The 23,557-nt window shown below is 44.7% G+C and overlaps 2 protein-coding genes across 4 annotated transcripts in view; one reads left to right on the top strand and one right to left on the bottom strand.

Moving 5' to 3' along the window:
• The first annotated feature begins 10,428 nt into the window (after positions 1-10,428).
• The window catches only part of LOC108140559 (homeobox protein prospero), a 50,892-nt gene continuing 37,763 nt past the window's right edge, over positions 10,429-23,557 (top strand). Inside the window, exons 1-2 of one of the 3 annotated variants that reach the window (XM_041709613.1) lie at positions 10,429-10,550; positions 14,570-14,618. The gene's annotated coding sequence lies outside the window, so the exon portion shown is untranslated. The remainder of the gene's footprint in view (positions 10,551-14,569; positions 14,619-23,557) is intronic. The other 2 variants (XM_017263421.2, XM_041709614.1) reach the window with 2 other exon arrangements.
• LOC108140562 (MAP/microtubule affinity-regulating kinase 3-like) lies at positions 21,503-23,543 on the bottom strand. Its single transcript, XM_041709617.1, has one exon. The coding sequence runs from the start codon at positions 23,541-23,543 to the stop codon at positions 21,780-21,782; it is 1,764 nt and encodes a 587-aa protein (XP_041565551.1). The 3' UTR covers positions 21,503-21,779.

Consider the following 23,557-nt stretch of genomic DNA (forward strand, 5'->3'; position numbering starts at 1 on the left):
CAGCTGTCGCGATGCATGGCCACCTTGTATCCCGCTCTCACTGTCGCAGCTCCCTGCTTGTTTAGTTTTTCGCGCAATTTTCCGCGCTGCTTTTGTCATTTTCGGGGGTTTTTTCCATCCTGGGTGCCTGCTGCCTGCCTGCTGCCTGCCAGGCGATATTTTCGTTATATAAAGCTCTGGACACGGACCACGCTTTTAGACAACGGTCAGCGCATGCAAATGCAACTGCAACTGCAGCATCGCTTTGGGGAATATGCAAATCAGCCATCAGCAGCAACTGCAGCTGCAGCAACAAAAGGCTCAAACTAGAAATGCTTTATGTGGGCATCCCTTTGGGTGGGGATAGCCTCCCTTCCTATCCCCTGCAAGCGCATAATTGATGCTTTTCGGGATGCAACCAGCTTTGTACGGCCATTAATTTGCTATCGAATTGCTCTCAACTAATTGAACAGCAGCATAATGCGAGTTTAATGAAGATCGCTGTTGGTTTAGAAGGGCGAAGGGAGAGATAATAAGCATTTTGATCGAATAATTATTTTGTTTCTAATTCCATTCAAACATAACGGTATTTTGTCTAAATTTAAAATTTTAGCAGTGATTTTCACTTTCTGACCCAAAAAGCTACCATCATCGGTACTAGAAAAAATATTAATTTTTATTTTTATTACAATATTCTTCTTGATTAGCATTATTATTATTATTACAATTTTAAAATATTTGTTATAGTTTTTTTTTCTTCATTTCATGAACAGATTGCCTGATAGTTTTAGATGGTCCCACAAAGTAAAAATTATTTGTAAAGCACCGACTTTCGTTTCAAGTTATTTTAAAAATTGTGTGTATATGGTAATTTTTTTGCTAAAATGATACGGAGTGGAGCATACCAAAATGTTTTAGGCGTACCTTTTTAACGTGGATTTTACTTATTTGAAATATGTATTTTAAGTAAAACCCAGAAGTAAGGTAGATAATTTTGTGCGGCTTGCATTCTCGGGTCTGTTCGATATTTAATGCGATTTCCCGGTATGGTCATGCAACGGATGAGCCGCTGCTTGTTGCGGCCCGCGAGCTCATTAATTAATGATGCCTGGTCGGGACAAAAGGGGTTCACAAAGGGTCGCGGGTGGCAGACCGCAGCAGGTGGCTCTCCATAACCTTTGCATTTGTGCATAACAACTTATGAATCCATAAGCTCTCTGGCCATCTCTTTATGATCAGCTTTCCCGTATCGGACCAGGACAAGCCAAACTCAACCAAACCAAGCCAAACCAAAACCATACCGAGCCCGAAGTAAAAGCAGAACGGGCACAGCGGCAAAGTCAATAGCCAATGCCATCGATAAAGCCATAAACTTCATGTACTGGGTGGGGATTGTGGGTGCTGTTTCTATCCGGCCTAAAATGCGCGAGCCTCATCCTCTCGTTCAGGCCGTTTCCGGGAATACGCGGCGTATGAGTAACGAGCGCGATGCGTAGGATTAAATGCAGGCTCTGCCTAGTTTCGATCTGTCTCTCCCCGTCTATATATCCCTATGTATGAATATGCACACATTTATCTTTGAGCACATACATAGAGAATTGCAGTGGCTGCCGCTGCATTCGCCTACCAATTTTTCTCCGCTTTTTTGATGCGCTTTTCCTCCAGGACCACCACCCCTCGGCCTCCTCTCCTTTCACAGGATGTGCATGAGTTAGTGGGAATTTATGCTGGCTCCATTGTTGTTGCTCTTGTTGCTCCGCGAACCCTTTTGCTGGGTTTGAGTACGGATGTCGCTCTATATTTTTTCCAGCAGCAAATTTTCTTTGCTGGATATTTTAATGCCAACTCCGACGATTTACCAATACCAGTGCCAATAACCAACACCCATAAATGGCGGCGAAATAAAAATACAAAAAAGTGTTGCATACGCGCAGGGGCAACATAGAAAACTTTTACGTTTCGCTTAGGTTTTTGTTTTATTTGTTGCTTTCAGCTTTCCTTTTTTTCGATTTGTTTTCTGTTTCTTTGCCACTGCAAATGAAAACGAAAAAATTGCATTTTCCCTCGCATATGTGATGTGTGTGAGAAGCACGAAATCAAAACAAAACATGGCCACATGGCGGGTCCTGTGGGCTTTGGGTGGTGGTGGAGTGTTGGTGGCTTGATGGGTTTGGGGGCGCCGCAGCAACAATGCCGAGCCAGGAGCAACAGCTCCCACAGCTGCCACACTCCCTCGCTGTAGATGTATCTGTATCTGTATCTGCGGCATGGTATGGTCAATCTGGCCGGGAAGGGGCTCGGTTTTAGGTACACTTAGGCTCGATAGCTGCAGTTTTTCGCTGCCCAGTCGACCAGCGCCCCAACCACTGAACCACTCCAATCCCCAGTCCCAAAACCACCTCATCAGCCACTCGGGGGCTTGGGTGTTGCATACTTTTTGGCGTTGTTTGATTTTTAGGCGCAGCAAAATGCGTTTTGCTCTTGATTGGAGTGTGTGTGTGTGTGTGTGTGTGTGTGTGTGGGAGGAGGGCAAGAGGGGAGGGAGGGTGTTAGCCATGTGTGAGTGTGTGTTTGTTAGTGGTATGTGCATTGTCCATGTCCTTCTCTGGCCGTGCCGCTGTCGTCGCGCTTTGTTTTGATTTTTCGCGACTGAGCGCACGTTGCTGTCTGTTTCTCTCTGTGTTTTTGGATTTGTCCAGCATTGCATATGTGCGCCCACTGTTCGAGTGTGTGTGTGTGTGTGTTTGTGTGGTGGTGTTGCATGTATATGTACATTAGCAGAAGCAACGCTGACGTCGCAGTCGCAGCAATTTTTTGCGCCAAAGCCAAACCAAAAAGGACGAGGACAATTCGGTTGGCGCTGCTGCCGCTGCCTGCGACGTAGCCGCGGAATTTTTTTGCGCGTTTCGCGCCCAGCCAGCGGCCACTTTCATCAGTATCCACATCCACATCTGCATCATCCTACTCCATCAGGCGACCGAGGGGCTGGCGCGTCCCTCATAATCAACGCGCTGCAGCGACGACGCCATCGCCATCGACATCGACAGCGGCTCTGTGACTCTGGGGCCCGTCATCGTTAGTGAATTTTGCCAGGACATTGCAACAGAAAACTGCTAAACGCGAAACAAGTTGCGGCGCTTTTTTCTGCTCCTCGGGTTCACGTCTCCCTGTCCTGGCCTGTCCTGAATCGAACTGAGCTGAACTGAACCAAACCAAACCGAACTGAGCCGTGCTGACGGGATCAGGCAGCAGGCAGCAGGCAAGGTACAGGCACATCAGTAGGCAGTGCAAGGCAGGCAGGCAGGCAGTCGGCAGGCAGGTCGCCACTTCTCGCAGACTTCTTCGCATCTGCATAAATCAAACCCAGAGGCAGTAGCAGTAGCAGAAGCAGAAGCAGAAGCAGTTTTCCACCCCAAGAAAAAACTCTACAAGCAAAATAGAAAAACAAACAAATAGAAAAGAAACAGAGAAGAGACATGGAAAAAAGTGCCAAGTGAATGTGAAAAGTGAAAGTGTGTACAAAATGACTTGAAGTGCAAGACTAGACACCTACATACCACCTCCATTAACCAGCCCGGCCCCCCCTTACGTATACGTAATGCGGCCCAGGCACTCATACGCCCCGTTGGCCCGCCAGCCCTTCGAACTAAGACTCGGGCTGGGGCTCGAGCAGCCATCGCTGGCCATGCCATCTTGAGTGAATCGTAACCCGCCAAAAAAACCAAAAAAAAACAAACCGGCTTACGCCAAAGACAATGTAAACGCCGGCCCTAGAATGTAGCGCAGTTTTTTCCTCATTTCCCAAAACTAACTAACAAAACCAGCCAGCCAACAACAAATAACAAAATAGACAAAGTTACATTTTTACCAATATCGATAATATTAATCACTTGATAATCAGCGCCAGTCAAACGCAGCATTTCGTTCGTAAGCAACAACAAGCAAGCAACCAACAACAACTAGCCAACAGCAGAACAAAGCAAGTCAAAGCCAAGAAGCAACCAAATAAGCAGGCAGTACCAGTCAGTCCGTAAAGTCAGCAGAAACACGAAAAATAAGTAATAAGATTGAGTAACTCCAGTTTCAGTTCCGCACCGATTCCGATTTGAGCCAAAATTAAAGCGTCTGAATTTGATTTCGATATCGTCTGGCCCGTTCCGTCTTCAAGTCTCGGCCACAGGTTCGTCATCGTCCCGACACACTCTCAGTTTCTACAAATTCAGACGTAGATCCTTAGTTAATTCACCTTTTGTATTGTGCATTTCGGCAATAACTATTTGGAACACATCCAAGGGAAGTAAAAAAGCAAGAGAAGAAGAGCAGAAGTCAACACTCGAAATCGAAAAACTACGAAATTACCTGAAAATTTTTAAACAACCAAAAAGTCTATGAATGCAACAGAAATTAAACACTCTAAATTTTACAAGTGCAAAATTTTCTTATAATAATTTATCAAAAAAAAATAAATAAATTTTAAAAAATAATAAAAAAGAGACGACTCTAAAGCATACAAAGAAAAAAACGGAACTATAGTGAAAATTAATCAAAATTTAGAGAGAACATTAAATGCAAACGGAATATCAAAAATTGTTGTGATGTGATATTTTTTCGATGTACTTTTATTTGAGGGTAAGTTTAGAAGTTTTTTAAATATTTTAGCTCTTAACTTTGAAAAAACAAACAGTCTTTTATTATTATATCAAACACCTTGATGTCCTCGGCGACTCAACAATTTAATTTAACCTCATTCTGGCAAAAGCCCAAGGGGTTTTTTTATTAAGTCTATTAAATTTAAATTGTTGAGATAATGTATTATCCAAGGCTACCGTTTATCTGAAGATTGTATAAAATTACAATAAGTTTAAAGTCCACCAATCCTATATAGATTCTCACTGCTTTTTTAATCATGTTATTTTATTTACTAGGATTTTATTTACCTATTATTTGCTGTTTCTTTATGCTTTCAGATTTCTCAGTTCAAAAGTATTTGCTAATATTTTCCCATTTCAAAAAGAGTACACCAAAAATTAGTATTCTATAGTATTTTATGAATATTAATTTCTGTCGACTTATATATTTTTTCGAAATATATAAACTCACTGATAAAAAAAATTATCATAAATATATATCCTTATCCATTTTAAAATCTATAAGAATAATAGAAAGCAAACTCTTGTTAAAATGCAATTTAACAAGTTTTCTAAGAATGCTTTTAAGCTTTTTCCCTAATCAAACTTTTGTTTTCCTTAAATTTAAAGGTTTCATAAATTTGCTTTTAATACTTATAAAATTGTCTTAAGGTTTTATTTAGATTTTTGGGTGCTCAGATCAATTTTGAATTACATTTTGTAGCAAAACCAATAAATTGTATATTTAATATAAAATAACTTCAGTTTGTAAATTGAAAAAAATTTAAATTTCCAATATAATTCATACACAATTTTCCCATTATTAACTCAAATTAGTTTCTGAGAAAAAGGCTTCCTTGAGTTCCTTAGTTCAGTGGGTCTGAAGATCGCAGAAGGCTTTAGCCCAGCTTGAGCTCGGCTCCTGTTCCCAAGGACTTCGTGTCCTGTCGTCGGGTGGCGGCGTTCAGCTGCAGTAGCAACATGCAACAGCAACAGCATCGTGTTGCTGGTGTGCGTGCCACTCTCCCCAGCAGCAGCAGCAGCAGCAGGTTTAGTTGTAGTTGTAGACTTTTTGCTTTTCTACATCCTCACACAGACAGGCAGGCTGGCAGGCAGGCAGGCGAAGTTTTGGAGCCATGCACATAATGTAAACAAGGGCATGCGCAGTGCATCCTCATAGCATTCCCCGCTTCCCGAAACCGGAGAAGTGCATTGCAGGCAATGCAATTGCCAACTAGAAGATAGCAGCGCCACCAGCTAAAGGGGCAGTGGGTTGTGGGTGGTGGGGTGACTCTGGGTGCTAAGTGGTTTGGGGGCTGCTTCATTTACCACCAGCTGCACTAGTAAATAGCAGATGGCAGCGAAGCCGGCGTCAGCATCGCAGTCGACGTCAACTTGCCACAGTTTAGATGGGAAAAAAGGAAAACTCCAAAGAGACAGAGAGACGGAGAGACAGAGAAAGAGAGAGAGAAGGACAGAGAAAGAGAGAGAGTGGGGAAAGAAAGAGAGAGAGAGAGAGAGAGAGAAGGCTGCGCAACGAGAGCTGCGAGTGCAGCCGAAAGGATGCAACGCTGCAAGGCAATTGCACTCCAGGACTCTCACACACACACACAATTAGACTGAGGCGGTTGCTTCTTTTTTGGTTTTGTTGTCTCTTTTCGGCTTATTTTTAGAAGACCTTTCCAGCACCCCCCATCTCCCCATCCCCCATCCCCCATCCGCCCCCTAGGCTGCAGTTTATTTACTTGACCAGGCCTCGGAAATTTACATGGCAGCCGAAGAGGGGGTTGCAGTACCAGTAGCAGAAGCAGTAGCAGTAGCAGTAGCAGTAGCAACAGCAGCTGTTCCTGGAGCCCCAGCACGTGCAGCAAGCAACTGCCCTTCAGCCACCCAGCCACCCAACCACCCAACCACCCAACCACCCAACCACCCACCTGACTGCGTGATTTGTGCGTTTGCCAGCAGGACGATGATGAAACTCATAATGATCTGGCGCCCAAAAACGGGGCAGAGGTGGCGGTGGTGCAGCTGCATTTCTTTGCCAGCATCGCCGTGCGTGGTTGGTCGGCTCGAAAAAGGGTCGGCGGGATGGAATGGCATATCATGGCATGGCATGGCATGGCATGGCATAGCATGGGGTCTGATCGAATGGATGGGTGGATGGGCTAAGTGTGGGCGCGTAGACATTGCGTAGAGCTGGAGCCAAGTTTTTTCTATTTCTTGGTGGGCAGCCCATCACCCCATCACCCGTTTTTCAGGCCGCGCTTCATTCGCACATCGAGTGGTCAAAGTACATAGACACCCGACCCATGTGTGTGTGCGCTTTTTGCGCGCGCGAACTTTGTGCCAAAGGAAAAAAACTTAAACAGAGATGCTTTTACATACGAATTGGGGTTGGGGGGGGAGGGTAGTTGGTCTGGGCTCGCTGCATTTTGCGCGTCTGTAGCTTTTTTTGGCGGCCATCTATGGGAGGGGGGATTGCTGGTGGTGGCCATGTACGCGTCGTCGTTTGCCAAAGTCCGTGTCCGTGTCGCGATGACGGAACGCCGAACGAACTGAACGGAACGCAATGCACGGCATCGCAACGCAACGCAACGCAACGCATCTATCGGCATCGGAAGGCATCGGCCGGGCACCGCAGTTGGCATACGGCTTTTGGACGTCTTTTGAGTAGAACATTGCTTTTTTATATTCTCGGCTCGACGCACCGCACCGAGCAAAAGAAGTAACGCAAACGCCAACGCCAACGCCACGTAACGATAGCTGCCGCTCCAGCGAGGAGCCGCAGAGTTGGTCCAAGTCGTCGACGGTTCGGTTCAGTTTCGGACTTGCTTATTTTCTAAAAAATCCAGCAACCAGCATCCAGCACACACACACGCCGTGCAGTGGAGTGAAGTGGAGTGGAGTGGGCCGCATTATTATATATAAAATATATATATTGCATATATATATACGGTATAGAATATAGATATATATATATATATATATAAATGGGTGCAAAGTGCGCGCGCGTTTGCCAACCCCAAAGTCAACCGCCCACGCCCCCCATACCGCTTAGGGGCTGAGGCTTCAGTTGCAGTTCGAGTGCCGTCAAATACTATTTATATACAATAAATGAAATAAAATATATACAAATATATATATCTAAATATATGTATTCGGCCGCGATTGTCCTTTCGTGTGCGTGTGTGTGTGTGTGCGTCGGCGGGTGTGTGTTACAATAACAACTTCGATTGAAGGCAAACAACGAAATTCGAATGCAATCAACTGATTTTTTTGACACTTCCAATTGATTACTAAACACTCCAACGCTGCCCCCGTGAAGACCAACATTTAAAACGCTCGATTAAACCAAAACGAATTCCTGACATCTTGAACCCGAAGATCCGGCCCTCGATCAAAACAGACCAGTCAACGGCGTCCACTCGTCTGCGTCGTCGTCTGCTGTCGTATACTTTGGAATTTGCAATTTAGAATTTGGAATACCCCAAGATGGCCAGCCCTGAGAAAACTAATTTCTCCCGTAAGCAAGATGCCATTAAGCTATAAATATTAAACGGGAAATCCACAAAAGGCCACTGACTGACCTCTCATGTTTGCACACACTCTGGCTCTGGTGCAATCCGACAGATTTTGCCAGGCACTGCAACCGATTGAAAAGCCGCCAGAGCTGCATCGCGATCCTCTGGAGCGGCTGGCTCAGCTCATCCAGCTGGACCGCTCGCACCGCTCCGCGTTCCCGGCGACGGCGACGCAGACAAATATGCCAGAGTGGCCCACGAACTGCCTCACAAGAGCCACCAGGATAAGGATCCCTGGGATCGCCCAGGCCGTAGCCGTGCACACGAGAGAGAAACTGAACATCGCCATGGATAAATAACATCAGTAAATTGTCCTGTACGTGATCGAACCAATGTCGAATATGCTCCATGTTAAGACCCCCAAAATGCACTCGCCCGTCATTATATTAAGTCTTTGGGAAGTTTTCTATATTTAATATATTTTTGAATTACGAAATAGGTAGTAACACAAAGGTATCATATGTTAAATAACTTACTCAAGTATTACAAGCAACATAGGTAGGATGACCCTTAGAACCTTTAAATATTTTTTTTCCCCACTTAAATTATTTTATTATATTTATAAATGGACAAATAATTGGTTGGTAAGGCTTTTAAAGTAAAAAATAATACAATTTTTTTATATAATTTTAAATTCATTTAAGAATATTTTCTTTTTTTCTTTCAAGATGAATTTTGTCTGTATGCCCGTATTTTTTTGTATTTTGTATTTTTATTTCTACAAGCTTTCATTTCTATAACTACTTGTTAGCTTCATTTGAGTACCTCGCAAACGATAGCACGTGTTTGCTCCCCCAAAAAAAATGAAAAAATTGAGAAAATCCTTAGCAATTCGCAGGGCACAATAAAGTTATTTCCCCAACGCAAGTGCCGACGGCAACTCTGAGTGGGTCCTTGTCAGCAATCTCAAAGCAGGGCTCAGATTTTCGAGTATCTTGTGGAATGTATGTCGAACATTGGGGAATCTTGAGAAGAGGAGAATGTCCCGAGAAAGTCTTGCCCACCTTCGCAGGATGCTCTTCCTGCAGTTCTCCCCCTCACTAACAGTAACACTTGCCTAACCAGACACACACACACACACATACATGCATACTCATTCTCCATTTTGTTGGGCTGCCCCAACTGGCAGCGACGTCGACGTCGACAGCGCTGCCAACGCCGACGCTTGCCCCTCCATGTACGAAAAGTATTTGAAATGCGCACTAGCTCTAGCTCAAAGAGCTTATGTGTCTGTGTGAGCTCCCCTCCGATGTGGCAGTGTGTGTGCGTGAGTGGGAGAGTATCCTGTGTCGGGTGGGTGGGCAGGATGTCCTGGCTGCGCTGCCGCTGATTTTATTTGCAAAGCCCCACTGTGTGTTTGCCGTTGCCTTTGGCTTTGCAATACCTCCCTGGAATTATACCGTGTCCTCCCCCCGGACATTCGCGTATTTTTTCGCGGCTGCGGCGGGCAAACATTTTTTGCTGCCAATACACATACCAGCCCCAATGCACACTCACACATGCACAGATTGGCTGGGGCAGAGAGTCGCGGCAACGACAACGACAACGCAACGACAACGACACCGTCAGCGGTCGTCCTCGGCCTATTCGCGGCGAAATAATTTTTCGCATTTTTAGTACAAAGCTTCACATCAACGTCGTCGTACAAACAAATTTTTATTTTCGGATTTTTCAATTACGTTTTCATTTATTTTTAAGTATTAAGTTTGCGTGCACTCAAAAACAAAACAAAACTAAAAAACAAAAAACCAAAAAGGAAACAAAAAGCAACCAAAATCAGCAACTAAAACTCGAACAAAATCATAAGGAAATTCTTACCCAGAAAACAGTTGATAGATCGTGTGTCCAAGCATCGAATCAAAAAGTAACTCATTCAGACCAAAAGGAATCGAACCACTTTTACCGGCTTCCAAAGAACGATTCTCAAGTGTTTTTTCGCCGTCTCTCCAAAAGTCTCGACTAAACTCTCAACCGGCAGGAACTCTCGACGATTCTCAGTTTGTTATTTGTTTGAACTTGTTTGCCCTCCCACAACACAAAAACTCATCAGTCCATTTTGTTTGTTAACGTAATACCAAAAAAGTAACGAACTATATTTAAAGACAAAAAAAGAACAAGAAAATTACGTAAAAGTCGCGAACAAATTGAATAAAAGACACGAAATGAACAAAGACACAAGTTACAAAATTCAAATGTAAAATCAAAAGTACAAAGCAAAAAGATTGTTGGCAACATTTTTATAAGTATATATACGTATTATTATGATTTGTATATATTTTTTATACGAACTCGGAACTACAGAGTCCAAAACTCAATTTTGATACGCAGAATTGCTCATGTGATGCTCCGAATCCTCCGACGGGTAAGCAAATATTGTGTTCTCTTGAGAAGAAGACGCTGACAGAGGGACAGAGAAGGGCTATTGGGGGAGAGAGTGAGTCTGAGAGAGAGGGCTCCGTTTTGAGAAGTGTCTGAACCGGCAATACGAAGACTGCCAGCCGCAGGCTTCGGGTCTTCGTGCCTTCGTGCCTGAATTTCGGCTGCTTCGTGTCCTGCTGCTTTCTAATTGCGTCCTCTCTCTGTCGGCGTCTGTGTGCGTGTGTGTGTGTGTGAGTGCATTACATTATCCTGAGGCTGCGACTACACCTACAACTACACCTACGCAGCAGCTTCGGCTTCCGACTTCCGAATCCGCTCCGATGACGACTCGGCAAGGAGCTCAGCTTGCTGCGGCCGCTGCCTGCCTGCTTCTTCTCTTCTAGTTCTTCTTAAGCTACGCGCGCGTACGGTCGTACCGCCCGACCTACCGCCCACCCCGCCCGCTCGACCATCGCTCGTGGCCGCTCGTTTTGGCAGTCGGCAATCGGCTCCTCCTTGGAGCGCCTTCTTCGTGCAGGTATGCGTGCGGTTGTGTGTGAGAGCAGGCGCACACTTACTTGCACTTACTGCGTGTAGGAAATTATCTGCTGCCTCTGCCGCGGCCGGCGTCGCCTAATACATATATAAATAATATATATTATTATATGGGATATACATATATTTAAAAGCGACGACGACGTCGTGTATATAGAAAAGGCAGCTCGTTATCGCAGATGCCGGGATAAGGGATGCCAGGGCGTGCGGCGTGTGGGAAGGACCGCCTGCTTGCAAGAAAGTGTAGCACACTTATGTGGGCAGGGGCTGACTGAAGCAGCAGCAGCAGCAGTAGTAGCAGCGGCAGCTGAGACGGAAACGGAAACGGAGACCGAATCCTCGACTTCGACTTCGACTGAGGCAGCGCCTTGGTCTTCTGGCACTTTACTTTCGCAGGCTAGAGTACAAAATTCAGTACGTTTCCAGTCACGCGCGCTGGCAGAAGTTTTGCTTGCGTATGTCTTCTTTCGACGACGCCGACGAACGCCGCCTCCACTTGTGTAAAAATTCAAATCACTCCAAATAAATTATTAAAATAAAATAATAATAATAAAATATTAACCCACAAAAAAAAAAAAACAAACAACTAAATTGTATAGCGTGCATAAGCTGTGTGTCTGAGTTGAATCAATCAAATAAATTAAACAAATTCTTTTTAATAAAATAAATTTAAATAAACGGAATAATAAATAAATTTTAATATCAAATAAATTAGAAATAACCAACTAAAGCCTAGTTCAGCCAGCTCAATCGTCTCGCCAATCGAACCCAGTCACAGATCCTCCTCAATTAGTTCAAGTGTCGCTGTCTTGTGGTACGTGCAACTTGCGGCGCCTTTATTCGCTTGCCTTCTTTCGCGATTAGCCAACCAAAGGGCCACAAACACACACGCCAACAAAATGAAAGAATAAAAAAAATACTAACACAAGGAAACCATTGAACACACCCACACACACGCAATCGAGCGCCACTTGCTGCTGTTGATGCGGCATTGGTGGCCACATTGCGCATACGACATGTTAGCCCGCAATTATCCTGCCTGCGCATTGGCAGGCGCCGCGTCTTGTCTTTGATGGGGAAAAACTTGGCAGGAAATTATCTAAAGCGCTCAAGGCAGCTAGAGCCTCAGATTCGCCGCAGCCCCGCTCAACTTTGTCAGCAACACATTCACACACACACACACACACACTTGCACACAAACACCAGCAGCAGGCCATACTTATATAGTTGAGATACAGCGGGTCGTGTCTAATTTTATATAAATACTCTCACACAGACCCTGGCACACTGGGAGCCGAATATAAAAGCTGAGGGGCTTCGTTTCTTGGGAGACATTTGATCGTCTTGGCTTGCAGCGACAGCAGCGCCGCAGCAGCGGCCAGTTAGAGGGTTCAATCCTTAGTCAGTTGGTCACTCAGCTAGGGAACAACAACAGCGCAGCCAGTCAGCAGTAATCAGTAATCAGTTGCCCGTTAGTCCCATAAGTCCACACTTCGATGATGGTACGTGCCAGGGTGGGGGATGATTAGAGCATCTCAAAAATGTTCAATATACTGTTAATGTAAATGAACTAAATAATAATTCCCCAAAACTGTGACAAAGTGAGAATAAAACACAACTGTGAAAAATAACAAAAATTCATCAACTCAGTTAATAAATGTTGTGAATAATCAGTGTTAAAAATATCAAAAAAAAAAAAAAATAAAAGAAATATTTTTTAAAAATTTGTTTTCTATCTTTATTTAGCCTTTTACTTTTCCACAATTTGAGCTTCAGATTTTGTTTTTGTAAAGTAAAACATTTTTGGGTTGTTTTAAATAAACAACTAACACTTTGTATTTTAACGGAGCAAAAATATAAATTCATAATTTAATCTTTCGATAGAGCTAGCTAAAAATAATAATAATAATAATTTGTTTGTGTTGTGATTATTACTTTGAAAGTTTTATTTTGAACTTTTGATTGTTAACTTATAGCAGTCATATAAAATAATAACTTTTTTCATGAATACAATTTTCAAATTTAGCCAAAATAGAAACAAATGAATGCCACATGAAATAAAGTCTGACAAAATATATAACAAAGCGAAAATGCTCGAAATTCTAAATTAAACTTGTAAAATCAAAAGCGCTGCGGCAACAAACTTCTGGAAACTCTTTCCGAATGAAACCGTATAAAATAACTAATCTAAATAAAGTCAACTAAGTCCAAGTAACCGGAAATGATCTGAAACAGTGAAAAGTGTGGCATAATTTTCGGTGTGCCTCGCAACTAAGTGACAAGAAAAGTAGTAAGCCGTGCGGCGGTGCCTTAAATAAATAAATCATTTTCCCATCCGCTTATGAAAAATATACGAAAAAAGAATATGTGCAGTTAGTGACCCCTGATGACCCCAGTCCCGGCCCCCGTTGACCGCAGCGCTAGAGTGAATTGTGTTCGCCATCCCAAGTCCCAAGCGAAAGCGACCCCCCCGATAAAATCCGTGCACAACGACTCGGCCAGAGAAATGAGCCGTCCTCATCCGAATTCCGATCCGCAACACCAGGGACCGGAGCGGTCCGCGGACCCTTCCCGCCCGCTCCCGGCAGCGGTACAGTCCCGCTCCTCGGGAGCGACTGTCGCTGCCGCCGCTCCTGCTGGCAGCTGCCCACGCTGAACACACGGCCGCCATGAAGCGGTCCGATCCTCTGAAGCGGCTCGATTCGCACTCGCCACTGGCACTGTAACTTAAATTAAGGGTAAAATATCGCAAATGGTATTGGTGCAAAAAAAAAAGAACAAAACAATGAAAAACCTGAAAACAAACCACAAACAATATATAGAACATTTTACCCCAAACAAAAAATCAGTTCATATTTTGTGTAGAATAATTCCAAAATTGAGTTTAGGAAATTAAGAGCTAAGATAAAATATGGAGAGGCTGCAAGTTGTTTTTGGTTTTTAAAATTTATTGGTTTCAGTAACTACACAGAAAGATATAATTTTGATGAATTTTCTTAATTTATGTTTGTATAAAAATAATGAAATACATTTATTGGCAATGGGAGTACAATTATGGAAATGATATTTAAAGTGTAAACCTGATAAAAACATATAGTATTTAAAATAATTCAAATATCGGGGCCAAAAACCCCTTTTTGTTGTATAGAAATTTTTATTTATTTTATCAATTCAAGAAAACGTTGTTGTTTAAATTTTATTATTGCTTGCAGCTTGTGACTTGCAAACCCTTATACCAACTATAAATATTAACCCTATAAATACGACAAATAGCTCGCACTTACAAAAAATGTAGTAAAGTTAGCATTACGTTTCGTTGAAGGGTAGAAACTTTAAGAAACAGGGCTTGTGAACTTCCCCTTTGCATTTTCCACAAACATTTCAGCTTACCATCTGAACAAATTGACCAGATTACTAATCTCACATTTTGCGTTGCGCCCTGTGCCATCGTCTGCTTTTTACTTGCAGGTTACACCATATCGAGAAGTTATCCAATGAGAAAGCCGCTTAAATTTTGGTAAGTCTACTTCAGTTTATCCTCCAACTTTAAGTCCACGCCCAGTCTTGGTCTAATGAAACGCCTTTGTGCTCGAGTGGACTTCATTTTTTAATTAGAAAGTCAACACACACACCCACACACACACACACATAGAGGGGCAGAGTATCCTTAATCGAAAAGTGCTGCCATATGGAGAGGCGCCTTTGTGAGCTGCAGGACTCTGCAATCCTCGCTTGTTTGCCTTTGTTTATTTGTGTGCTACTTAAGATGAAATGGCAAAGAAAACTGACAGAGATGGTTGTTGGCTAAGCAGGAGTGCAGTGAAGGGAGACTGCCCCGTGTCCGTTTCAATTTCTCCTACCAACTCAGCTCAACACGCAGACATTTTCTTTGACTTACCGCCCGCCAACCCGCCAACCCGCCAACCCGCCAGCTCGGGGAGAAAATAAAAAGGGAAAACAAACAGACGCGTCTGGGCTAGAAGAAGGCTAGTGTAGGGAGTGCAGTGCAACAGCGGAAACGGAAATTGCTGAAGTTGCATGTGTGTGCCATGTAACCCTGTGTCTGTGTGTGTGTGTGTGTGTAATGAGGCGCCGTGTTATCCTTTTGCTGACAGCAGACGCCGCTAGTTGCTGCGTTGTTGGATTTACAAGCAGGCTGCAATTATTTTCAGCTTAAGCGACAAAATAGAAGGAAGCAAGTCTTAAGCATTTCCCATTTCCCAGCCTCGTTATTTTGCAGCTCGATGCCGTGTGTTTGGCTGAGTTGGCTGCTCTTTCCACTTGTTATTGCCAACTTCAGAGCTGCCTGGTCTGGTCTGTTTCGTTTCGTTACGTTTTGTTTTTCTCGTTTAAGCCCACTTGTCGTAGGAACATTGGCCCTGCGGCTTGAGTTGCGTTGCTCATGTGTTGGTGGCCACCCCAACCCTCCACAATTTCTTTTCAGTGCATAAGTAAGTGCACCTAAGGCTACTTATGAAAAATGCTAAATTAAAGTTGACTTTCAGGCGCACAATGCCCATGCCCATTCTCCGCTCTTTTGGCCAAGTTTCCTGCCCAAGTCCCGGCCAAGTTGCCTGTTTTGTTTCGTTCGCTGGCAAGAAAGTTGCTCTGCGACCCCCACACGAAATGTTTAGCACATTGTACGAAACTTTGCAACTTTGGCCAGCATCCAGGTGGAAATGTCATGTAGAAAGTTTCGGCCCTTTCGCCATGCACGGCCAACTGCTCTGATGGTCGGCCGGAAATCGTTTTAAGAACGGAAGTGAAAATTTCTACCATGCAGCTGAGCGCAACCATCTAAATATACATCTATACACGGCCCTCGAATAATCTCTTATTGAGACCGAACAATATAAAAAGTGTAGTGTGGTGGTGGGGGGGCGGTCGAACAAGGGGGCTGGCTGGCTGACTAGTGTAGAGCCAGTGCCAGAGGCAGACCGAAACGCAAATTCATTCAATTGCGAAAAGAAAATTACCCTAAAACGCGCCACAGAAGCAGAAAGAGACAGAGACAGAGGCAGAGACAGAGCCAACGCGGCAACAAGTCGCAATGATTATCTGGAATTAAATAAAGCCCACACTCGTCGCATATAGTATAGCCCGATTCCGATTCCGATTCCTATTCCGAGTCCGAGCAAAATATCTAACTTGCGCCGGCCAATGGCAGAGCTCACTTGAGCGCCGGCCAAAGTTGCACGCCTCGCTGAGCAAATGTCGCGGCTCTAGTTGCCCTTCCCCATCCCCATCCCCATCCACCTCCCCCAGCCACTTTTCAACCCACCCAGTCGCCCAGGGACCACCCTCCACCCACTGGAAACTACAACAGTCTGCTCGGTTCCGTTCTATTCCGTTTCGAGCGCTGGAAATTAAGTCAGCAAATGACTTGTAGAATATCAACACATGTCCAGGGTTTAGTCTGCGATACCCTATACTAATAAGGGGTACATCTAATTTACCAAAGCTAACAAACAAAAGCGCTAGACCCTAATAATAAAGACCATAAAAAACAACTCCTACATTTGGAACTATTCAAAAAATAAGACAAGTGATAAAAGCAATTAGCATTTATCAACGAACTTAATATACTGCCAATTGCAATATAATATCATTTCCAATATTTAATTAACTCAGATTTTATTTCAATCATTTAGTTGCATTTTTAATTCAAAACATTCGAAATATATATATGATTGACACTTAGCACCACTTGACAATTAGGTTATTTTGATAGAAAATCCACTTTTATAAAAACGAATTATTAATTTAACACTGAACTTAAAATCTTGTGGAGGGGAGGACAAACCAAGGGGAGGGCATCCAAACATCGCAGTGCTGACGACACTCGATCTTTCTTGTTTTTTGTTAGCCTATTTCGGACATGGACAAACTATTGCAATAGATCAGCGGTCGAGCAGCAGCCAGGCGAGCAACAAGATAATCAAGTGTAATTTATTTCGTATTTGGTGCGCGCCATGCATGAGTACGAGTTCACCACGACAAGTGCGACTACGAGCATCTGTGCGATGCCATCTAGTCGCTAGAACGAGTATCTGGTGTTTGGTATCTAGAGAGAAGCACACAACACTCACACACTCACACACTCACACACACACACACACACACGAGGAGACACCCATTTGCGATGGACTTACATAAACAAGCAGGCGAATCAAGCCTCAGCCCAACCCCCAAAACTAGACCGGATGCACGAGCACTTGGCGTGAGGCGATCTGAGTCGATCTGGGTGTCTCATATGGCGGAATCATTCAAGCATCCCATCTGGCTGCACTGTGTCTGTGTTCTAGTCGGATCTAGCTTTATTCGGCGCTATCTCGATCGCTCGACTGCACTGCACTGGTCATGCCAAGGCTCAAACTACACTAAAAATATTGAATTGTCCACAAATTAAACTGATAACTTCCCTGCTATTGAGGCGCTTTAAAAATACCACTCAATTATTGATTTTTTATTCAATAGTTTTAGTTTTATAATTTGTTCTTCAAATATTTATTGTGTTACCTCGACATTATATGATACTTCAATTAATTAAAATGCTAATATCATTTTTTAATGATCTGTTAAAAATAAACAAATTAAAGAAATTCAAAAAATGAATTACTGGCATTGCTAATTAATATATAATTTGCAACAAGACTTGTTATTGTATTATATTTTTTTTTTAATATATTACATTTTATTATATTCCATCCTCTATTAACTAACACTTTTAAATATTTGCTTTATCATATTTGAATTGCCATAAATTATAATTGGTATATTATTATATTTCCTTTGTATTAATTCAATTGTAACATCCTATTTTCGCTATAATATTTCACTTTTTTTGTGACAAGTGTAATTTACTATCTCTTTCAAATATTTCCTTTATCTTAATTTAATTGGTTTAACATTTCCACTTTCTTTGTTTCGAATTAATAACAATTTGGCAAGTGTGGGCCCAGGCGGAAGCTCAATGGTCCCACTCGCATCGATAGCCGCTTTCCACTTTCCCACGTGCTCCGGTCCACAACAAGTGGTCGAGACACACCCTCTGTCCCAAACTTCCACCCCCATCCCATGACCATTTCCACTGCCATTTCCAACTACCATTTCCCCCCGCCATGCAGCACGCACCAAAGTGGCCGAAAGCAGGGGAGAGCCAGCACAAATACGTATTAAAACGTTAATAATATGCGAGGGCCAGGCCAGCAGCTCATGACAGCCTCAGCCGCGAAAGTTGCCGGGTGCGATGAAAAGCCGCAGACAGAGCCAGAGCAACAGCAAAGGCAGCAAAGGCAGCAAAGGCAGCAGGCGAGGTGAAGGCACCTTTACCTGCCTGTCCAACGCAAATCTTTCAAGAGTAGTTCCGCTTTTTTGTTGTGCCCGCAGTCACGGCGACACTTCCGCTGGCGGGCTTTGCTTGTTTACTCTGTGTGGAAAGAGAGAGTTGGTGGAGGTGGGCATGTGTCACCAAGAACTGCAGTTTCTCCCCATCCACGCACTGATTTCGGCCCTCTGATTATCTTCATATTGTGTACAATTAAAACAATGACGGTTTTTAAAGGGTGGCGGTGGAGGTGGAGGTGGAGGTGGAGGAGTGGAGGCGTAAAATGAGCGGCACAGACCAAGTTGAAGCCTCACTGGGCTCCCGATTGCCAACTCCCGACTTTGGGTAATTACTTTCGGGCCGGGCGGAAGTGCTCACCATTTTGTTTGTTGTTTCCTCGACTTTATTTCTTACTGCGTATTGGCCAGTAATAATAATGTCCAAAGTTTCCAAGGGCTGGGTCCAAAGTTTCGTTCTGCCAGTTGAGCAGACTGAATATAAGTTTGGATTGGTATGGTTGGATATTGTTTGGCAAGGGGCCGGGGAAGTGGGTGTATTTCTTTGCGCTTCCGTAAGCAGCGAATCGGTATTTTTCTACTACATATATAGTCGCCAGCGGAAGAGGGAGACAGAGAATTGATTTCGCCGCGCTTCGCATTTGTTGACTTGACTCAGTCTCTTTGATTTAGTTGGGGAATTGTGCCCCTACACCGGCTCAATTGTCTCTTATAAAAAACATAGATAGAGCTTCATTGGCTGTGTGGATCTAAAAATGAGAAAGAAGCACCTCCTCCAGCTAAGGAAAAGTCAGAAAGTTGAGAGGTATGTCTGCGACCACAGAAAGTTTGACCAGGCCGAGTTCTAATCAATAAATCACTTCAAGGTTTTCTTAATTAAAAGTTTTCCCTTACACCCGACCACAAAAAGACTTGTCGAAACCGTCCCCCTCCTTTGGGAACATACTTGCAGACCAAACTTTTTACACAATCCATGGGAAAAAGGACAAAAAATTGATTAACTGCCGGGCGACCACAAAAAACCAGAGCTCGCACAAGCAGAGTTCCGAACCCTTTCCAATAAGAAAAAGTTTCGACTTGAGCAAGAAAAGTGCAAGCCAAAGAAGATACTCCAATAAGGATCGGAGCAGGGGCTACAAAACTATAGCCCATAAAAACTGAAAACTATTAAGCGCTTAAGTCAGGCAGAAAATGAGACAAAATAGTTGGCAAACTGAGTTCAGACTGAGACCAAAGCCAAGGAATATGCGAGCCATTAATTAAGGGTTGCGGCATAAGAAAAAACCAATCCTTGGAGTGGGGGAGGGCAGCTGCTTCACCAAAAAGGACATTCGAAATGGCATTGGACTAATTGGCAAGCGCGAACAGAACAATGCCAAAGAAAAAACCGAGCAGGAAAAGATGAAAAGCGTGGAAAATGTTTCTTAAGCGACCGCAAAGGGCGGGCGAAACGAAAAAATGTGAAAAATCAAAAGAAGCGACGGCCCCACTTGACATTTCAGCAGGTTAAGCACCTTAGCGCAGGACTCGCTTACAGTTTCTTGCGGCACTTCTTGGGCGGCAAAATATTTACCCAGCGTAAACAATACACAAGCCACTTTGGGGGGTCGAACCTTTTGTCACTACCAAATCTCGGCTCGGCCCTGAAAACTTGGCTATTGACATAATTGTGGGTGGCAGTGGCCCAGGACTCAGGACTCAGGACTCTGGGGCTCAGGACCCAAGTCACACTCAAGGCGTTGCAGGCAGACACTTAAAGGCGGTACTGTGGCCCCCCCAAGAAACGAAGACGAAAGCGAATCCACCCTCAATTAGATGTCAAGAGCCTTGGCTTTCACTTGGCCAATTTAGCAGCCCAGCCCACTGGATAAATGGGCTTAACTTGCAGTTACAGTTCAACTTTCATTTACATGCTCGTTACGAGTTGTTGCCGCAAATTAGCCAGGTCCTTTGTTCTGCAAGACACTGCTGATTAGTCCTAGATGGCTTTCTTATTGGCACTTCCGGGCCAAACTTTTGCAGCATACTTTCAGGGCGTTCTGATGGGAGTTAAGGCGGAAGGATGGTGCGGACTGTCTGCGGAGTGGCTATCTTATCGGATCCAGTCCGCGATAAGCACCGACCGACGCCGACTATCCAACTATCTAATCGAATGGCGCGCGCTTTTAGTTAAATTATTGACTCGACCTGTTTGCACAGGCACTTTTATTTGCTTCAAGTACTATTTCGATTTATCAGCACCATCTATATGCATATATCTCTATCCGTATCTATAAATGCGAGTGCGGTTTACCCTTAAAGCAAACAATCGAAGCTCTGCTCCGTTCTAGTCCCATGCAAATAGACCGCGACTACTTTTGTTTGCATTTCGGTTTGGGCCCAATCTTATCAGGCGGCAGGATAGGTGGAAAGGGGCTAATTGCCGGGGTGGTGTCATTGTGGGAGAAATTTTCCAGGAGTGGGCATGCACATTAATGCACTAGCCAGGCGTCTAATTTATGTGCGACCTGTTACTTGCTCGCAGTCACCTTCTTCCGCCGGTTAACGTATTAAACGCTCTGCTTCCGCTCCCAATGGGTCCAATCAGTCCCGAAACACCCTTACACTTATGCCTTATTCCACCAGGTAACCCACCCCTTCTGCTATCCTTTTCCCAACTCGGTTCCCACCAAACAGATATAGAGTAGTCGGCGGCCCTTCTGCGGAATTTCACGTTTATTGGTTTCTTTCCGGATATTGTTATGTTCGGCTGTGAACGCCTTTTCCTTCCGCCGCTCGACGCCTTCGCATTGCCACCCCCCCACCCCAAGCACGGCTGTTGTTGCCTCGAAAAGTGCAAAATGATTGCGGTTTCGTGTTCACTCCCAACCCCCTCCAAATCGCTCGCACCGCTCCATTTAATGTCCGAGCGACACGCAAACTAAAATTGTTGCTGCCGCTGTTTTGTGTGCACCCTTTTTGTGTTCCAGCCAATTGGTAAATGTTACTTGTTCCTTTAGTTTTAAGTGATCGTTCCCACACTTTACAGCTTGTCGGCCATTGAAAGTCGGTAGCGCATTCATTCTAATCACAATTTATTGACATATTTTATTCTAATATATTATAATAGGTATTTCGTAATGGGATAAAGCGATCGTCTTATTTATTTTAATGGTTTTTGACAGTCAAGTTTCAAGATCAGTTCAGAACGATCACCTCAGCTCGTAACACATATTAATTAAATCAACATTTATTTGTCATACTAAATTTGAGTCGTTTTCATTTAAAATACCAACTACTAGTAGGTCAATAGTTTGTTCGGGCAGATTCAGCTACATCACTTGCATTGTTTTCGCTATTTGATGAAGTTCTTGCTCTGCTCAGTGACAGCGTACGACACCCGTCGACCAAAGCGTTCGGACAATTTGGAGAAGAATCCCGGTTTTTTGACTTCAGCAGATTTAGTTGGGGTCGTTGGGGGCTTGAGCCCCATAGCAGGAGATGCTGCCTTCTCGAATAGGATCGAGGGTCCTCCGGTGGTGTGCGATTGCTTGACGGCAGTATGTGTTCCGGTGTCTTGAATGCGTTGTTGGGAGCTGGCCATTTTCTGGACTTGGGCCAAACGTCGCTGGGCACTCAGTAGCGTGGGCTTCACTTCCACAAAGGCACTAGCTTCTCTTTTGGGTCGCGCTGTTTGCCGACTCGGAGCTTCGGAACGTCCTTGAGCTGTTGGGTTTGAAGGGTTATGGGACTGGCGGATGAACTTGTCCGACTGACCCGAAGGAGGCATGTACATGGGCGAGATGAGGGCATTTGTCAAACGGGCAGCTATGGGATTCCTGTCCAGAGGGAGCTTTGCTTGAGCTATGGTAACTGTGGGAGTAGTAATCCGACTGCTGACTGGGGTATAGGTCGTGGAAGCCACTGATTTCGGGCTGCGGTCAGAAGATCGCGGTTTGGGCACGCCTAAGAGCATGTAGGTGCAGTATATGTCATCGAACTGCTGCCCCTTCAGCGACTGCTCCACATCCCGAAGCTGGTGGCCCATAGCTACCAACAAGTCGAAACGGGCGGCATCCTGCAGCTCCATGGGTTTCTCCTCAAACGGCCGCAGTCTGTCGCACTCCTTGTGATCCAGATTAATCCACTTGTCCGACATGACTGCCGATAGGGTGGTACGCTTGGATGGAGTCGAAACCAAGAACTTCTTAATCAGGTTCTCGCAGTCCAGCGAAATGTAGTAGGGCACACGATACTTGCCACGCAGAACGCGAACCCGCAGCTCGTTCAGAGTAGCGCCATCGAAGGGTAAGGTGCCACTGACCAGGGCGTACAGCACCACTCCCAGTGACCACGAGTCCACCTCCGGACCGCAGTACTTTCTGCCCTTGAAGAGTTCGGGGGCTGCATAGGGTGGACTTCCGCAGAACGTCTCTAGCTGGGCATTCGGCTCGAAGCGGTTGCTGAAGCCAAAGTCGGCGATCTTTATGTTCATGTCCTGGTCCAGCAGCAGGTTCTCCGCCTTCAGGTCGCGGTGGACAATACGCTTGCTGTGGCAGTACTGGATGGCGGACACCAACTGGCGGAATAGCACCCGGGCATCCGCCTCCTGCAACCTTCCCTTCTTGACCAGGTGATCGAACAGCTCGCCCCGACTGGCGTACTCCATCACCAGATAGAGGGTCCGTTCCGACTCAATTACGTGGAAGAGGCGCACGATATTGGGGTGGTTCAGCAGCTTCATGATCTCCACCTCTCGATAGAGCCTCTCCATGTTGCCTGTGTTCAGTTGAGTTTTGTCGATCACCTTGATGGCCACCTCCCGACCGGTGGGCACATGGATCGCCAGCTTGACCTTGGCGAAGTTGCCCTTGCCCAGGGTCTTGATGATCTTGTACACCCCATTGCCGTTGCCATTCACATAGGACTGGAACTTGAGATCGGGTTTGCTGCGACTGCTGCCAACGTGTCCCACATCCTGGCCAGCTGCGTAAGTGGGCATGGCGGCAGTGGACCTGACTGACTGGTCCGTGGTTTCGGTGGTGACAGTATAACCCGACTGTTGGGGATCCGGATTTTTCTCCCCGTCGGAATTTTTGGATGTGTTTGATGCTGTCATTTCGGGTCGATCTA

This window comes from Drosophila elegans, unplaced genomic scaffold, assembly GCF_018152505.1.
Source record: "Drosophila elegans isolate 14027-0461.03 unplaced genomic scaffold, ASM1815250v1 contig_476, whole genome shotgun sequence".
NCBI classification, from domain to species: Eukaryota; Metazoa; Arthropoda; class Insecta; order Diptera; family Drosophilidae; genus Drosophila; species Drosophila elegans.

Bases quoted from the DNA above. Each gene is read 5' to 3' on its own strand.
- LOC108140562 (XM_041709617.1), bottom strand. From the start codon at position 23,543: ATGACAGCATCAAACACATCCAAAAATTCCGACGGGGAGAAAAATCCG.